Source organism: Protomyctophum parallelum (assembly GCF_964188405.1).
Source record: "Protomyctophum parallelum genome assembly, chromosome: 19".
Classification (NCBI taxonomy): Eukaryota; Metazoa; Chordata; class Actinopteri; order Myctophiformes; family Myctophidae; genus Protomyctophum; species Protomyctophum parallelum.
In genome coordinates this window covers 31,739,729-31,756,266 of record NC_139717.1, presented here as the reverse complement: position 1 = coordinate 31,756,266, position 16,538 = coordinate 31,739,729, and the positions used below count along the sequence as shown (strand labels likewise).

At 43.0% G+C, this 16,538-nt stretch overlaps 1 protein-coding gene across 4 annotated transcripts in view; it reads left to right on the top strand.

The window, feature by feature from the left end:
- The first annotated feature begins 12,910 nt into the window (after positions 1-12,910).
- Positions 12,911-16,538, top strand: part of ryr3 (ryanodine receptor 3) — a 169,303-nt gene continuing 165,675 nt past the window's right edge. For all 4 annotated transcript variants that reach the window (XM_083790960.1, XM_083790959.1, XM_083790958.1 and 1 more), the window contains exon 1: positions 12,911-13,021. In XM_083790960.1, the coding sequence (XP_083647086.1) occupies positions 12,974-13,021 (48 nt within the window). In that variant the 5' untranslated portion in view covers positions 12,911-12,973. The remainder of the gene's footprint in view (positions 13,022-16,538) is intronic.

Sequence of the window (16,538 nt, the reverse complement as noted above, 5' to 3'; positions counted from 1 at the left end):
TTCTGTCCCATCCCCTGTAGGCAGTGGCACTGAGGAACAACACTCTAATCTGTGCTACTTAGCAGGTCTAACCCCACCTACACTCACTAAATTTACATCTCATTTACATACAGCAAATCCATTGACATGGAACATGGAAATTAACACAAATAATGGCGATTGACTTTTCTATTATGAAAGACAAAGGGAAAAGTATCCTCCACTATTCTAAAATGAATAACCTCTGGACTACCTCACAGTTATTATCACAACAGGTTACACCCATGTTTGTTTTAATGTTAAGATATTGCTCCCTAAGAGCCTGCTGCCAAGTGAAAGATCAACATCCCCTGATGTCATTATATAATACGATTCAAGGTTCAATCCTGTGTTGGGAGACATGTTTTACCCTGTGCAGAACTTAAGCTGCAACACTTCATCTAAGAAATCTCATTACGCGAGGTTTCACATTCCAATGGGACTGTAATGGTATGGTTTGGGCCAGTGTGGCCTTTATGCAAGAGATGGCCTTATGTAATGGTAATGAATCTAGATAATCCTATTAAATGCCATTACTAGGGGTCTGTGCACAACATGAATGAGCTGCTGTGCAAATTCACCAGCCTGAATACAACATTAGATGGAGGAATTTAATGTTAAATTATTCTATTATTGCTTGTTCTCTCTATCAGTAATGATGCCCAGCCTAATAGACCATACAATTAGCGCTGCTGCAACCATCAATTATTTTCTTAACGATTATTCTTCTTATTGCTTGTTCGATTAATCAAATAATTTAAAAATGTTAATTTATAAATGTAATAAAAAGTAAAATATGTTATGGAAAGGGTGGTGGTGATGATGATTTTTCAAAAATACTTTATTTCAGGAGATTATCTCTAGAACTGGGACATCATGTGATAAAGAAACAAGCCTTTAAAAGCTTAAATGGGACGGAGTTAAGTCTACAGTATTTAGTATGTAAATTAGTATTTCCTTTAAGATTCTCCCCCCACCCCCAAAGTAGCTCAGTTTGCACCTCATACTGATCCTATAACTGCAGTCACATTGTCTACACATGTAGGTGCAAATAATGCCCTGAACATTTTCAGAAATGGAGCCATCGCAAAGACGCCTAGTGGTGACCATTGTGGCCATTTGTATTTTGCATCGCATCTCCTGAACCAAACATGATAAAGCAGAATAGGTGATGTCTAGTACCCCTTGGAGGAGGATTACAATGATATCATATACAACAAACTGTTCAGGTGAATAAAGGGAATTCAGCGATGTTAGGACATTCCTATGCCATAAGGTCATATGTACCAAGGGCCCTACAGTAGAGTAGGTGCCCTTGCTTCTATGTTCCGCCTGTGATGCCATGCGTGTGGCCAAGTCTACGGCCTTTTTATGACAAATCTTGTTTCGTACAAACTTTCAGGCCAAGTCAATGGCAAATAGACTCGAGTCGGGACCGCAGTTGTTTAGTTTTCAAAGGAAAATGCCTGGGTGAGCTCAGCAGGAAATGTGGCATAGGAGTGCGAGTTAACCTTGTATTTCGCTAAACCAATAAGAGTGCAGAGGGGCGTCGCTCCAAATTGGTTGAGGTCAGTGTTCTCCGCTGTGTTCTACAGAAGAGGGGAGGAGGACTTCACACGAGTGTGATATTTTTTTGTACTATTTGTAATGTACAAAAAAATTGCTTTGTGTGTGTGTCACTTCACACGAGTGTGATGTGTTATTTAAACTGAGGACAATCATTTGGTTTCGGTTCCATAACATTGTAGCAACTATAACGATAACAAAAGAAAAAAATAGAAATGCACTCTGTCGAGCTGCCAACTTCCGCTTGCACATTGTGCGCGAGCAGAGCGCGCAACTTATGCGCAGTGCTTGACCGTTCTGTTTGGCGCCCCGGCTCTCCACCGTCAACTGCTGCCCTATAAGCAAACCCCAATCAAGTTATTGAAACATCTGACATATATAGTTAATATATACTACAAATAAATTTATTGCGTCATCCACATACGTATTTTTTTTTTTTTTTTAAGATATTTTTTTGCGGCTTACGCCTTTTATTGATTTTTGAAGGGACAGACAGTAGGCTGACAGGAAACGGGAGAGAGATGGGGGGATGACATGCAGTAAAGGCCGTGTCGGGTCCGGGAGTCGAACCCGCGGCACACTGCGACTGGATTACCAGTCCGGTGCCCAGACCGTTACGCTACGGCCTGGGCCCACATACGTCTTTTAAACATGTTTTACATAAACACACATAGTTACGTCATCAGCCAATCCCTGATTGGCCGAGCAACGCCACCAACACGAGGCAATCCATAGGGTCAAAGGGACCACCGACATACGCAGCAAGCTGCCAACTCGCGCTCTGATTGGCTGAGCGACGCACCGACGTACGACACACATGTGTGTTACACCAGGCAAATCAATAACAATCCAAATAGTGGTCACATGTGATCACTATGTAGATTTGCACAAAGAGAGAGAGAGAGATTTAAATAGTTCAGGTCCTGTGAAGTGCTAATGAGCACACAGGCTATCAATTCTATAATGCATCTACACAGTTCTGTTAAATCCCCTTCCATTATGTAACCATTAGAAAGAAAACATTCTTTCAGAACTTATGCATCACTTGGCCGCAGCACATTAGTGCATTTCATAAGGCTAGAGTTTAGGAGCTACACGCCGACGGTGCCAAGAAGAAGATTGATTGCATCAAGATATTGAAAAACAAAAACATAGGTCAATACAATCACTGTGAATACAATGACACACCCGAGCCAAAAGCTACAATATGTTCAAAGAGTGTTATCCAGTACTGCCCACAGAACGTTCTTTTGAAATTGGGCGCAGCCAGCCAACTGAAAGAGGACAGTTTAAGGTGCCCTCACTGTACAAGATTCCCTTCTTTCATTGATTGAGTTGAAACTCGAATGTTCGCTGCTAGGGGGTACCACTAATAGGGTAAGAAAATAATAGCCAGCACTATTGGAACCTGTGTTAGAATTTCAAGCTTATCTGAGATACTATCTGGCACACTCCGTTACCGTTATACATACGTGAGAATCTGTTGAGGCAGGTGTGAGCATGGGTGTATCCGCATCGATTACATCTTGGATGGCCATGGTGGTTAGCGAGTCGATGTGTTTGGGCCTGGTGTGATGGGACAGAGACCTGCAGACATAGAGGGACTCCTCCAGTCTCTGGAGAGACTCATCTGGAGGGACAAACACGGTCAGATATAGATAGATTGCACACAGTAGGAGCAGCGGTTCCCAACCTTTTCTATATCAGGGCCCACCGACTGACCACGGCAGCCGAATGACATGCGCACACTGCATCAATCATCAATTGATCAATCAATCAATTCATTGTGTTCCTGCTCGGATCAATGTAACATAGTATTCTTTAATTTATTTATTGGTCTCACAATATATATATAACAATGTTATCAATAACATCTTAGTGTTTTGCCAATTATTTGGGGACCTACTTGCAATATCCTCAAGGGCCACCAGTGGATCCGGCCCACAGGTTGGGAATGATCGCTGCCTGAGTAGAGTGCATCTCTATACTATGCATTTGACAAGACATGCAATTTCTGTTGGGATAAGACTGACATTTGACATTGCTCGTTTTACTAATCCTGTTCAATGTCACAAATCATTATCAGATCACCGTCCATCCGTCCATAGATAAGTATATAAATGAATACAAATGATCAAATGCATATCGGAATGCAATTTGGAAGTGGGTGATTCCATCCAGCATCCATCCATCTAATGCACTGCACTCCTGGCTGAGATCCAGTGGGCCTAATCAATTCCCTCTACCCAGCATCACACTGTGTACACACACACACACACACACACACACACACACACACACACACACACACACACACACACACACACACACACACACACACACACACACACACACACACACACACACACACAGCAGGATTGTATCCTACACAGAGTGGTTGTATAACAGCAGTTTGACATTGACAGTGTATTGTCCATGCCATGGCATGCCTCTCTGTTTATCTATGATTGTCACAGTTTGTATTTAAGGAGCAGTGATGTGCTCATTGAGTACAAGTCACATCAAATGATCTATGTAAGCTGTAGGTATACTCTGTTTTACAATCTTGCAGTGAAACAAAGAATAGATTTTAAAGTGCTTCTCATTGTTTTTAAATCCATTAATTGCTCATGTGTGTCTCGTGTCTTCAGCCATTAATATGGCCACACTCTGGAATTCTGTACCACTTGAACTAAGGTCTTCTAATCTAAAACACATCTCTTGCCACAAGCCTTTTGCTAGTTTTAAAGTGTGTTCATCAGTATTTCTTTTAGAGGTCCTCCGATCAGGTTTTTAGGACCGACCACCAACTGTTTTTCTCACAATCGTCTGATACTGATCTTGTGTGTAAGGGGAACATTTTTATATTTCCAAAATTATATGTCAAAATCCACGTCAAAGCTGTTCCTGTGTGTGGGGAGGAAGGGAGAATGTTTAGGCCTGTCACAAAGATGAAAAACAACATTAAACTATATATCTGATTGGCCTTTATACTACTGGTATAAATTGCCGATCACCGATCGAGTCATTTGGAGTGAATATTGGCCGATCATCGATCATATTTATTCAGTTATAGTGAACACCTGGCCGATAAAGGGTTACATTTATAACAGCTGATATAGAAATATTACAAATACCTTCTCTCATTATGGTTCACTTGACACATTAGTGCAGTGTTATTTTGTTCCACAGGCTGGTGATCTAACCATAAGGGATCCTTTTCTGGTCCAGGGCCCAACCATCTGACATGAAAACTCATTTTTTCAGTTTTTTTTTTTTTTATACTGTATTATATTGTAAAAATCTTTGCTTTGCAGTGTATCTTGCCATTTGTTGAAATTTCGATCAGCCGCTGGCCCGTTCAGTACCGAGTGACCTGAGGGGGCGAGCTGGGACATATTCATGCAGGCAAAAAAGGAACATCTCAGGTGCCGTAATAGTGAGTGGGCAGTCAATAGTGAATGATCAAGTTGCCATATTAGGGAGATCAACAGGCATCGGCTTCCGTGATTGGCCAACCCAACCCCATCGGCTTCAAAGACTGGCCAAGCTTCCTGCTACGTATCTGTCGCTGTACCTATATAACTGGTGACATGCACAACGAGACTAAAAGTCTTGTACAGAAGAAAGAAACAAGTCATTTCAGTCCACACTTGTACTTGTGCGAAATGTTACGCTGGACGGTGCATCTGGAGAGAGTACCATCAGCACTTACTTACCAGAACATGATAACTGCTAATGTGGCAGTGGGGCAGAACATGTACGCCTTCGGAGGGTACTGTACCGGGGTTTCAAGGATTTCAAGTGTCTATATGGGTCAGATTGATGTGCACGTCTTTAACACAGTATCTCTGCACTGGACGAAGTTGCCCCCAGTGACAACCGAAAGAGGGGAACCTCTCCTTGAGGTCCCCTCCAAGCGCTATGGACACACAGCTGTGCTGATGGAAGACATCATCTACATCTGGGGGGGATTTACTTACACATGGAAATACTGCAAAGTACTTTATGCATTTGATGTTGACCTCCACAGATGGTTCAAGCCCAAGATTTCTGGGACTGTTCCAGGGTCGAGGCGCTACCACTCGGCATGTGTTTTAGGAAAAGTTATGTACGTATTTGGAGGATGCATCTTGGATAACGATGAAGGATTCAAAAATTACCATGACCTCTACAAGTTGGACACAACAACGTCAACAATGGTCTGGACATTACTTAACACCAGAGGCACTCCAGCACCTGCTATACATAAACACTCTGCCACCGTCATCGGGACAAAGATCTTTGTATTCGGAGGCCAAACAGGCCACATCTACCACAACAACGCCATCTATGTGTTCGACACAGAGATCAACTGCTGGCTGAACACACATTCTGCACAGACCCTTCCGGAGGTATGTGACCGCCATACAGCCTTTTCCTACAATGAAGAGCTATACATATTTGGTGGCGACGACATTTTTCAGCCACGGACCTTCAAATACCTGTGGAAATTCAATCCAGAGACCTTCTCTTGGAAGAAAGTTGAACCCAAGGGGAAAGGCCCGTCGTGTTCATGGATGTCTAGGATGTGCTCTTGCATGGTTGGAGATCATATAATTCTCTTTGGAGGATACAAACCTGATGATCTTTACATCTTAGACTTAAGTCCTAGTCTGAAGACGTTATGCAAGTTAGCAGTTATTTTGTATGGTCTGGAACAGCTGGGACTCCCACACGACATCAGGTGGGAACTTGCAGCCATAGCAGCACAGAATGTCTAACATAGCCCACTAAAAAGAAAAAAGCCGACCATGGCAGAGAACCATTTAACCCATTTTGGGCGGGAACCCCTTTTGGTGTTAGCATTATGCTATGCTTTAGCTATTGAAAAATATTTATTATTATTATTTTTGAAAAATCGAAGAACGACTGACAAACAGCTTTTTCAGAAAACTGTCGGGATGTAGAAGACATTTTTAGAATCTGATCTCAGGTCAGAATGGGTTAAATGAACTGTATTTACATAGCGCTTCTTGGCATCTGACCACTCAAATGCGCTTTATAATGAATTAGGAATCTCACCCCCCTTCACACACACTGATAGCGGAGGCAACCATGCAAGGAGGAGCCGGGGATTGAACCAGCCGCTTTACCTCCTGCCCCTATAGTTACAGAAACTTGAACAGACGGGGAAACACGTGGCGATCGCAGCCCTTGAAACACTGAATTTTGATGAGAAATATAGCAGAGCACATAGTCAGTGATACTTGCCAGGAACTAAGCCAGAATATTACAAGAGAATAGAGGCTGTCTGTACCAGGACAGTCCAAAGAGAATTCACCTTTAGGTTGAAAAGTTAAAGGTCACAATCAAGCTGTAGGTTTAAATGACACAATCAGTTATATATCAGGGGCGAAGAGAAGTAGAACTAGGATGTTGGAGTGGGAAGGGCTTTTTTCACCCTGAGGTGCATTTCATTATTTTTGTAATTTTATTTGTAACATTCTGTGCCACCGTAACCTCCTGACACCCTTAGGATTTGCCTATATTGCCTATACCAGCCACTGACTTTTTCACCTATGTCGCAACAACTTCTCGAGTTCTACCCTCAATTTCCAGTAAGGGTAGAGCTGTCAAGTACAGTTTCAAAGAATAAAGCTTAATTTATACTCGGTAGAACAACGGTGTCATTTAACTGTCTGATCTGTTTAGTTCAGTTCTGGGTATCCTCAGCGGGTCAGCTCTCTGAGCCAGATGTTATTGCATACTGCAGAGAACAGTATGCATGAGACAGAAAACATACTTTTTTGCCAAATGTATTTGCGTTTGAGAGTGCTAATTTGTCGGTTTTCTTTTGTAGACCCTGCTGCTGTTTTGTACTGTTGATTAGTTATTTTATTTCTGTTCTATTTTTGTCAGAATTAGCACTCAGTAGGTGGTCTCTGTTTATTTTTGTTACTATGCCAGCCCTTCGTGGCGTTTACTGCCTTCCCCCAGTAAGTTGACAAAATGTATTTACTGTAGCCGCCACATGCCGCTAATGTGAGTTTAACCTGTGAGTGCTACAGACTGGTAGTCTGCGTGGCCGTCTGGACGGATAAAGTCACTATAGCTTGTTTTCGCTTGTCGAAAACAGACGATCTGTGAGCTTGAACAGTTTTTTGAAAAAAAAAAATATTTAGCCTATAATGACATCGAAAACAGCCAATCTGTGAGCTTGTAGATCTGCCATTTTTGCAAAATGATTGATAGTTAAGAGGAACCAAAAGGACCTTTTGTGAGGGGTGCTAGTTTTCCGAAATTACATCATCGGCCAGCCAAGTCTATGGACCTTTAATGTTTATCGAGAGCCTTCCTTAATTATAGATGTCCCGTCCCAGCAAGTCTATGGATTTTAATTCATTGTGTTTAGGTTAATGACGAGATGATTGTCATCTGGCTGTTATAAATACTGGCGCCCCTCACTTCACACGAGTGTGTCCCAGCGACTGGTCTATGGGCACTATGGCCCAATGGGGTCCTTGACAATAAACAAGGTCAGAATCACTGCTTCACTGTGTGCGTGTGCACGCTCGTGGTGTGGATTGGGAGATCATGGGTACTCGGTATGTCTCAAATGTCGTCGGCTCATCCTCTAGCACTTCCTTCTACTTTTATTGTTCAATTGTGTATTTGAGTATTAGTATATACAGCATATAGAGTCCAAGTTTATTCCGCATTTAGATGTACTAAACAATTATTAATTGTTCATGTTCAGTGACTAATTCATAAAAGTCTGTAATCTTGGGAATTACTTATTTTTATCACGTGTCATAATAGCTGGGTGAATATTAACCACTTTATCTTAAACCGTATATTTGGGGCTCAATACTTGGTCCACTCCTTTCTACACCAAATCTTATTGCCGAAAATTGCCATCGCAACACGTTGTGAGCTTGTAGATCTACTCTTTTCGCCAAATATTCACCCCAGGTTTCACATATAGTGTAACTGTAAACTATGATTTTAAAATCTAACCCAGGCACTGGCACTGCAAACTAAAGTATTAAAAAAAGGGGAAAAAAAACATCACAATGGCACAGGCAACAAACAGTTTGCCTAATGTTGCGCAAGAACTTGACACTCAACACTGGTATGTTGTCGAAACCCTTTGCATGGATTTCATTTCACAGCCTCAGTGTTTTCGGGATAGAAATGGTCCATATACTGTAGGCATCAATAAATCATATCACAAGTTAAACAGGTTCACTTGAATTGCAATGGTTTCTAAGGACTGCATAGCAAGTGCCGTCTATAATAGCTTTTAACTGCTGCCTGCTGACTCAGTATCGATTAGTTTTCTGTTTCTCTTAACCCTGGTGACACTATTTTGGGCATGTGATTAGAAATGATTAGAAATTCATGGATGTGAGCACTTGAATTAAATGCATGAATGCGCGCGCGCGCACACACACACACACACACACACACACACACACACACACACACTAATCTGTTCTTTAGAGAGCTGTGTCAGTTTCAGGTCAATGGCTACACATCCCACCACCAACTCGCTACCAGGTGATCCACATCAGGTGCTCATCTAGCGCTTTACAGTATGTCTGAAGAACACACACATGTCAAGTCAGCATGGGGTCATTATTCTCAGACTACCACACATCCTTCAAGGCAGTTCAAGCGGCTATAATATAGCCACAGTATTACTGAGAGAAAAGAGTCAGTTTACTTTTTTTTCACCAGGAAAATGGTTGGATCTCTAAATCTGTTTGATTCTATTTAGTCAAATTCTTGCACTGGAACTTTAATGAAACCCACTGTCCTACCTGAAGGACCTTTCTACATGATACCTGAGCATTTTATGCATTATTTATATTTAACCTTTTTTTCTTAAATATATTGTATATTATTTACCGTACCTGAGGAGATCACAGAAGTGGATGTGGTCTCATTAGTGCTTCTGTGGGTTTGGGTCTGGTCACTTGGCTTCAGCTCCAACTCGGCCTCTTTATGCCATTTTCTCCCTTGATCTGCATTTGTTCCACTGGTGACTACAGTGTCAATCAAACAGCTCCCAGCTGCCTGCTGAGAGTCACTACTGTCCACTGCTAACCCCTTCTGTCCCACTTTGCTTGGTTCATTAGTCACAGCTGGTGACGAGCAGTTGTACAGGTTGGACTGACAGGAAGACAGAGGAGACGGGATGGGGGACATGCTATTGAAGCTGCTCAATGTCCTCAGAGACCCATCTAGGATTGCAAAGGGCATGGGTGAGTTGTCCAGCAGCGTACCCAAGAGACTGGAGGGACAGTCATTTATTTGCACTCTCAATGGCTTGGGGCTCAAATTGCAGCCAGCATAGCTGGATGAAGGACTTGATAACTGATTCTGTGGCCTCCATGGTGACGCGGAGTTCCACTGGCCACTGCGTATCATAGTTTCTGTGAGAGGTTCTCTGTCTGCCTTCACAAGCTCGCAGTCTTTGTTGGTCCACTGCTGGCACTCCATCCTTAGGGCTGTAGTCAGGCTCTTGCTCAGAGCTTCACCCAGAGCGCCGAGCTCCTCGTTTACTAGAGACTCATCCTGCCCGGACGCTATACCTTCCTCCTGGATCGTCTCAGTTTGAGACGTGGGAAGCAGCTGGGAAGCGGAACAAAGTTCAGCTTGCCGTTCATATTGAAGTTTTGGCTGGTGCTGCTCCCGAGCATCCTCCTCACACACACATCTGTCTGGTGCAGGAGTCAACAGGGGACCTGTGTTGTTACCAATCCAGTCGGTGCTGGTGGCCAGGCTTACCCTGTGTTGGATTCCATCCACGTCCTCAATCTTCCCCATTACTCCACATGTGTTCCTTTTCTCATCATACGATGCACAACCTTCCTGCTGAGCTGGGCTTGGGGTGTGGGAACCAGTCTCCCTATGCACAGACTGTCTGTTACCGCTTAGAGACTCATAATCCCCCTGGCTGGGGTGAGAATAGCATGTTGTGAAGAAGTCATTGTCATACTCTGAGATGTCTGTGTCTGATTCAACGAAGCTAGGCTCTTCTCTTGCAGCAGCTGTATTCTCTTCAGAGCAACGGGGGTTGCAGATTATCTGGCTGGTGGATTCAGTATTTGTTGCAGGGGGGTGACACATCATCTGCACTCCCAGAGTTGGGGTTGTAAGTGTGGATTCCTTCTCCCCATCTCCGAACATGCAAGCAGGATATTTATCCCCTCTGGCTTTCCCTGTGACCATCCTTCTTCTGGGTATAGGTGTGGCGATGGCTGGCCTCTGCTCCATTATATCCCTCTCCTGGTGCTGGGTATCCATTGGGGAAGCACTCATCATCCACAGCTTCTTCAGTCTCCTTCTGCTTGGTCCTACCCGTGGGGTCACAGGGGATGGCTTGAGAGTGTGCTGGAGGGTGCTGGTACAGCCATTCTCCATACTTCTCATTCTTTTGCTGGGCGTGTGAAGGCTGGGAGATCTGGCCGAAATATCCTGGTTATCCGAATAACCCTGGGTATACTTAGTCTTTATGCCCTGATGATTGCCCATGGCCATGAAATCCTTGGAGTTCAAGTGCAGAGATATCAATTCTATCAGACTATCAGACTATCTATCAGCGGAGCTGCTCAGAATAACAATACATTGCAGTGGGGTGCTCTTTAAAGTCCTCGATTCCTAGTTGATCTGCTTGACTGCTCTGCACTGTCTTGGCTGGTACCTCCTCTCTCGCGTCAGAGGTTAGTGTTGGTCTGTGCTTGAGAGGGGCCTGGTAGGGGGAAGCATGTACTGTACATGGATGAACTCATAGAGCTCTTCTGTTAGATATAAGAATGTAGAGACGCAACACAGTGAGTGCCCTCCATGACTTTATGGTTAGTAGTATTGTTTGTCATAAAGGATTAAAAGGATATTCACCAAAATAAATATCGCCAATATTCTTCCACAAAGATAACCTGCACCTAATATGATAATATTGCTTAATTAACATAGGAAGTGCCACAGTCCCATACATTCTGTGGTCAAAAACAACAATTGCCACCGACATGACATGCATGAACATGACATGAAGGTAATATGGGCTTTAAAGTTTTTTCCATAGCCTTTATTAACCAGAACCATCTGCACATAAATTTGCGTCCTCACTTTCGTCTTCTGTTTGTGTTTACACAAACACTCAAAGATTTACATATAGGAGCGGCTAGCGCCCCTCAAAAAAAACAACACTATTTTATATTTCTACTATTTCATGTATAGGCTACCTATAGTAGCCTACTGTATAAATGTGGGTTAGTTTTTTTACTGTGTGAAAACACGTTAGTAGTTTTTGGATAATCAGTGAAGACAAAATGCAATTATAAAATTCAGGTAGTCTACCAACCCCTTTATGATTTGGAAACTAATAGAAATACATAATAAGCTAGTAAGTCCACTAGATGTCAGCAATGGCTGTGGTAGCATGCATCTGTTGCCACTTTTCCCCCAGAACCAATTATAATAGTTGAGTGCTGGAAATTCTGATCTTAAATTCTGGTCATTCATTCAATTTATTCATTGAATGTATAGCAGGCTTATCTATTATCCCAGCGACATATAGCCAGTACATTGTACAAGTTACAACAACTGAACATACATAGCCAGTCAGTACAACTATTTTCCATAGCCAACCTCATTCCCACACACAGTAGTAGGCCACTATAGGCCTGTTTGCAATTGAGTTAGGCAATAATGTAGGCCTAGTTCAGGAAATATAGGTAAAGTATGTATGGATTGCTGCCAGCCATGCTCATGCTCAATCCAGAAAATAAGTTCCATGAAGTGAAGAGAGAAACAATGATTTTTGAGAGCACCCAACTAGATTAAATATAGGCCTGACTACATGTATAGGTTTAAATGTAATAACAACACAATTAATAACAAAGCCCATATGTAGGCACTAGGCAGGCTAACAAAAAAGCACATTAGACTTTTCTGTGTGTGATTGAGAGACACGACATGACATCCTCCTAATTTTGTTTTGAAAAAAGCAGCCAGAAACGCGGAGAAGTAGGCATGTTAAGCTATAGTTGATGTTTATTTGATGTTAATTTTTATTGTGGTTGGACAGCATTATGGCTAGGAGCAGCGTCACCTGCCTCGAGAGTCGAGTCGATCTTTGCGTTCGTCCTCTTGTGCTCCCGTTGAGCGCTGTGTGTGCGGTGCGTCGGCATGCAGGCACTGTGCTGGCACCACCAGGGTGCAGGCAGGGAGGGTGTGCGAGAGTGAGTGACAATCAGCGGTGCGCTGCGGTGGGCTTGCCCGGTCTGCCCTATATGGCTGTGAGATGAGCTCTACGCTAATATCGGCTTGAGGGGCACAGCATCGCGTTTCTGCCGACAAGTCAGTGGCTTTCAGAGTCTAAGCAGGCTCCTTCACAGCCATGGCCGAGGGCGGAGAAGGGGAAGATGAGATTCAGTTCTTGAGAACTGTAAGTAAAAGATTAGTATTCATTATCGGGCTCAGCGTTTAGGCACTGTAGTTCTATGCCGTTGTTATCTCACAAAGCCTATGCTCGGTCCGCAACCAATTGCCCATTAGTACTGCACGGACCGAGTGGCCAAATCAGTGGACCAAGTTACATATTTTGAACTTTATTTTCACCCGCAAAAACGGCTTGCTATTATTTATTCTGCTTTGCCGCTTGCATGAATTGTGAATTTTGGTCCTCCTGGCGAACTTGTCGCAGGTGCCTCTAGCAGCCAGCGCGCGGCATATATTTGCCCTCGGAGCACCTGTCGTGAGGGTTCCAGCCAGCGAGATGTGGAATGTCAATGAGAGTTCCATCTGCAGGTGCAAGGGCGAAATTACTTAACGCATTAAGGTTCCTGACATTTTATTCACCGTTTGATGTTGTGATATGTCAGACAATGTATATTTGTGTGGACCTATACTGCATGTGTGAACTGCTATTCGGAGCATGGTATTGGTATTTCATTCCATGGATAATTTTCCTTTACATAATCAGGCAATGCTATTATTGGCTACTATATGAATTTTGTGCGTTGGTAGAAGAAAAGTATAAATAAGTTGTGTTCACACTCCAGCCCTTTGCAATTACTATTTTAGTTAGTTTGACGCAGATTGCTTGCAGTGATGTGGTTAGTTAGGCTATGTAGGCTACAGCAGTTATGTTTGTAAATGATAGCCTATGACAGGTTGTATGTTGGTGTGGTCGGAATAGCTATCGCGGTGGGGCGACGACGTAATTATTGCCTGACACAGAGATAGACTTTTGACATGGGAGACTTGTTCCTTTATCCCCCAAGTTCAGTATTTAATTGACAGGTCATATACATGACTAAACACAGTCAAACCAGATTTGCAGTTGATAGTCTACAATCTACATGGTCCTCAGATGGGCATGGTTTTTGAAAGACTGTTTCTCATAACGTTGGTTTAAATATAATAAGCTATATTTGTCTCTGAATGTGAGACATGGAATAGGAATCAAAATTATGGTGTTTGTTGTAAAGTAGGATACTTGAGTATCTCTCTGATGTAGCCTACAAAACAAGCCATAACAGCTCCCTGCAGAAGATGCATCCCATCTAAAACATATATGAGACCTTTTGGGACAGTGTCATAAGGCTGAGGGGCCTGCATGGTGGCGCGGCCACTAACCACACGCTCCTTGAGTTGCTAGTCCATCTTGTCTGGCATGTCTTCCCTCAGTTTCCTGTCTTTCTGCACTCTCCTGAGTGCTACATCTAAATAAAGCTACCACTGCAAATTAAAGTTTGGCTCAGACCCATGGTTGTGTCACATTTGTGTGGGAAACAGTGGCAGCTGTCAGTGGTAGTGCACTGCAAACTAACGAACAACAGCAGGAGGTAGAACTATATTCTGCAGAACATTGATCATACTAGCCTTGTTGGCTCTGTCACGGCGAATTTTGTTATTGATTGTTGTCGCAATGAGATGTTGGCCCATGCATGTGGAAGCCCCGAGGGAGCTTTAGGCTGGGCTGGTTGGCAGCCAGACAGGAGCCTGTATTTAACAACAGTATGCTGTTGATATGCTGACCCACGCCTCTCAGATGCCACTGTCACAATGGCATCTTGATAATCTGATGACAACAGCAATGTGTAAAGCGTGTTGTCAAGGTTGATTCACAAAACAAACTTAGTTGTGACCCTGCACCAAGCTGCTCCAATTAAATGTAGCAGCCTACACAGCATGATAATCTGTATAGGATTTTTCAATGACTCAAGCTTTCTACCACTTGTGTAGTGCAGTTATTCAAAAGATGATGTATAAAAAACTGATATTGACACTTACATTTTGTTTGCTAATTTTGTTACAGTCTAGAATAGGAACTTAAGGTTTTTAGTGATGGTGTAGAGCCATTTGTGCTATAGGAACTTAAGGTTTTTAGTGATGGTGTAGAGCCATTTGTGCTATAGGAACTTAAGGTGTTTTGTGATGGTGTAGAGACATTTGTGCTATAGGAACTTAAGGTGTTTTGTGATGGTGTAGAGACATTTGTGCTATAGGAACTTAAGGTTTTTAGTGATGGTGTAGAGCCATTTGTGCTAATTGGCCACTGAAGTCTTTTACACAGAACCAAACAGCAGAGCCCTCTTCTCTCCGCTGTTTCCAATACATGAGCCACATAGAAATCTCTCTATCACAACCTATTGTGTTGTATGATATTGGCTAGCCTATAACTAACATAACATTGGTGCTGGGGTCCACATCTTCTTTATTGAGTTCCAGCCTGGAATGTGATGAGGAACACCTTGCTGTCGAAGTGTAACATTGGGTGAGCTGGGAGTGATGACAAATTGGCGGAACACACCTCTACTGCAAAGTGAGGATTACCCCTGCTGATGTTGGGTACCTATAACATCAGGGGCCTAACATCAGCACGGATAATATCATTCATCACATTCAAGCCTGGAAGACCTTGCTGTCGAAGTGTAACATTGGGTGAGCTGGGAGTGATGACAAGTTGTCGGACCACAACTCTACTGCAAAGTGAAGAGGATTATCCCCGCACCTCACACTCTTCGAACCCCCCCCCCCCCCCCCCCAACCACCCTGCACGTGCTTGTCCCTGCTTCCTGATGTCACCCCTCCCGCCCCCCTCTCCACTGCGGTCACTAATGCTTCTTGACGTCACCCCCCCCCCCACACACACACACACACACACACTTCCTGATGTTATAGATCGAGAAGCACAAATCTTCATCACTTGAATCCTCTGTCTCTGAAAGCTCTACACGTGTTGTTTTTGTGTTGTGTAATGCTATTCAGCAGCACCAGATTTTGTCACGGCAGTACCTAGATTTATTCAGAATATAAACATGTCATGGCACATTGTGGTCTCTGGAGATGCAAGTCTTGGTGCAAGGATTGAACTGTGTTCAATTGAGATAATGCAACAGATCAGTTTCAAGTGGTGATGGTAAGACCGGCATGATATGAAAAACCATTCTGAAGGATTCAAGATGGATTCTCTTAATTGTTTTAGTTGTAATTATGATTGTTGTTCTCCATCACCTGCTTCGAATGCTATCAATGCATTGAAATGGACAAAATCATGTTTAATCAGAGCATTGAATGCTCTCAGTAGCCATCTACTGACCTACCAAGATCTCAGTAGGCTGCATTCTGTCTACTGACCTACCAAGATCTCAGTAGGCTGCATTCTGTGCGTTGATCACGGCTACTATTTTGACAGCGACGACGTGCGTTGTCTGACATTACTAATGCTAACAATAAATCTAACCCTAACCTCAGTCTTAACCGGCCAAAACCTCATATCAGTCTTAACCTTAAGTGGTTAAAGTAATGAAGGACCCTCTAATTGTAAAAGTTAAGCTCAGTAAAGTATTGAATTAGTTACCTTTTCACACTGATCTGTCAATTATGTTATCTCAAGTGCGTTAGTAATAGGCAGTGCTAAATGGTGGCCAATGTTCTCTTACACTATTTCTACCATA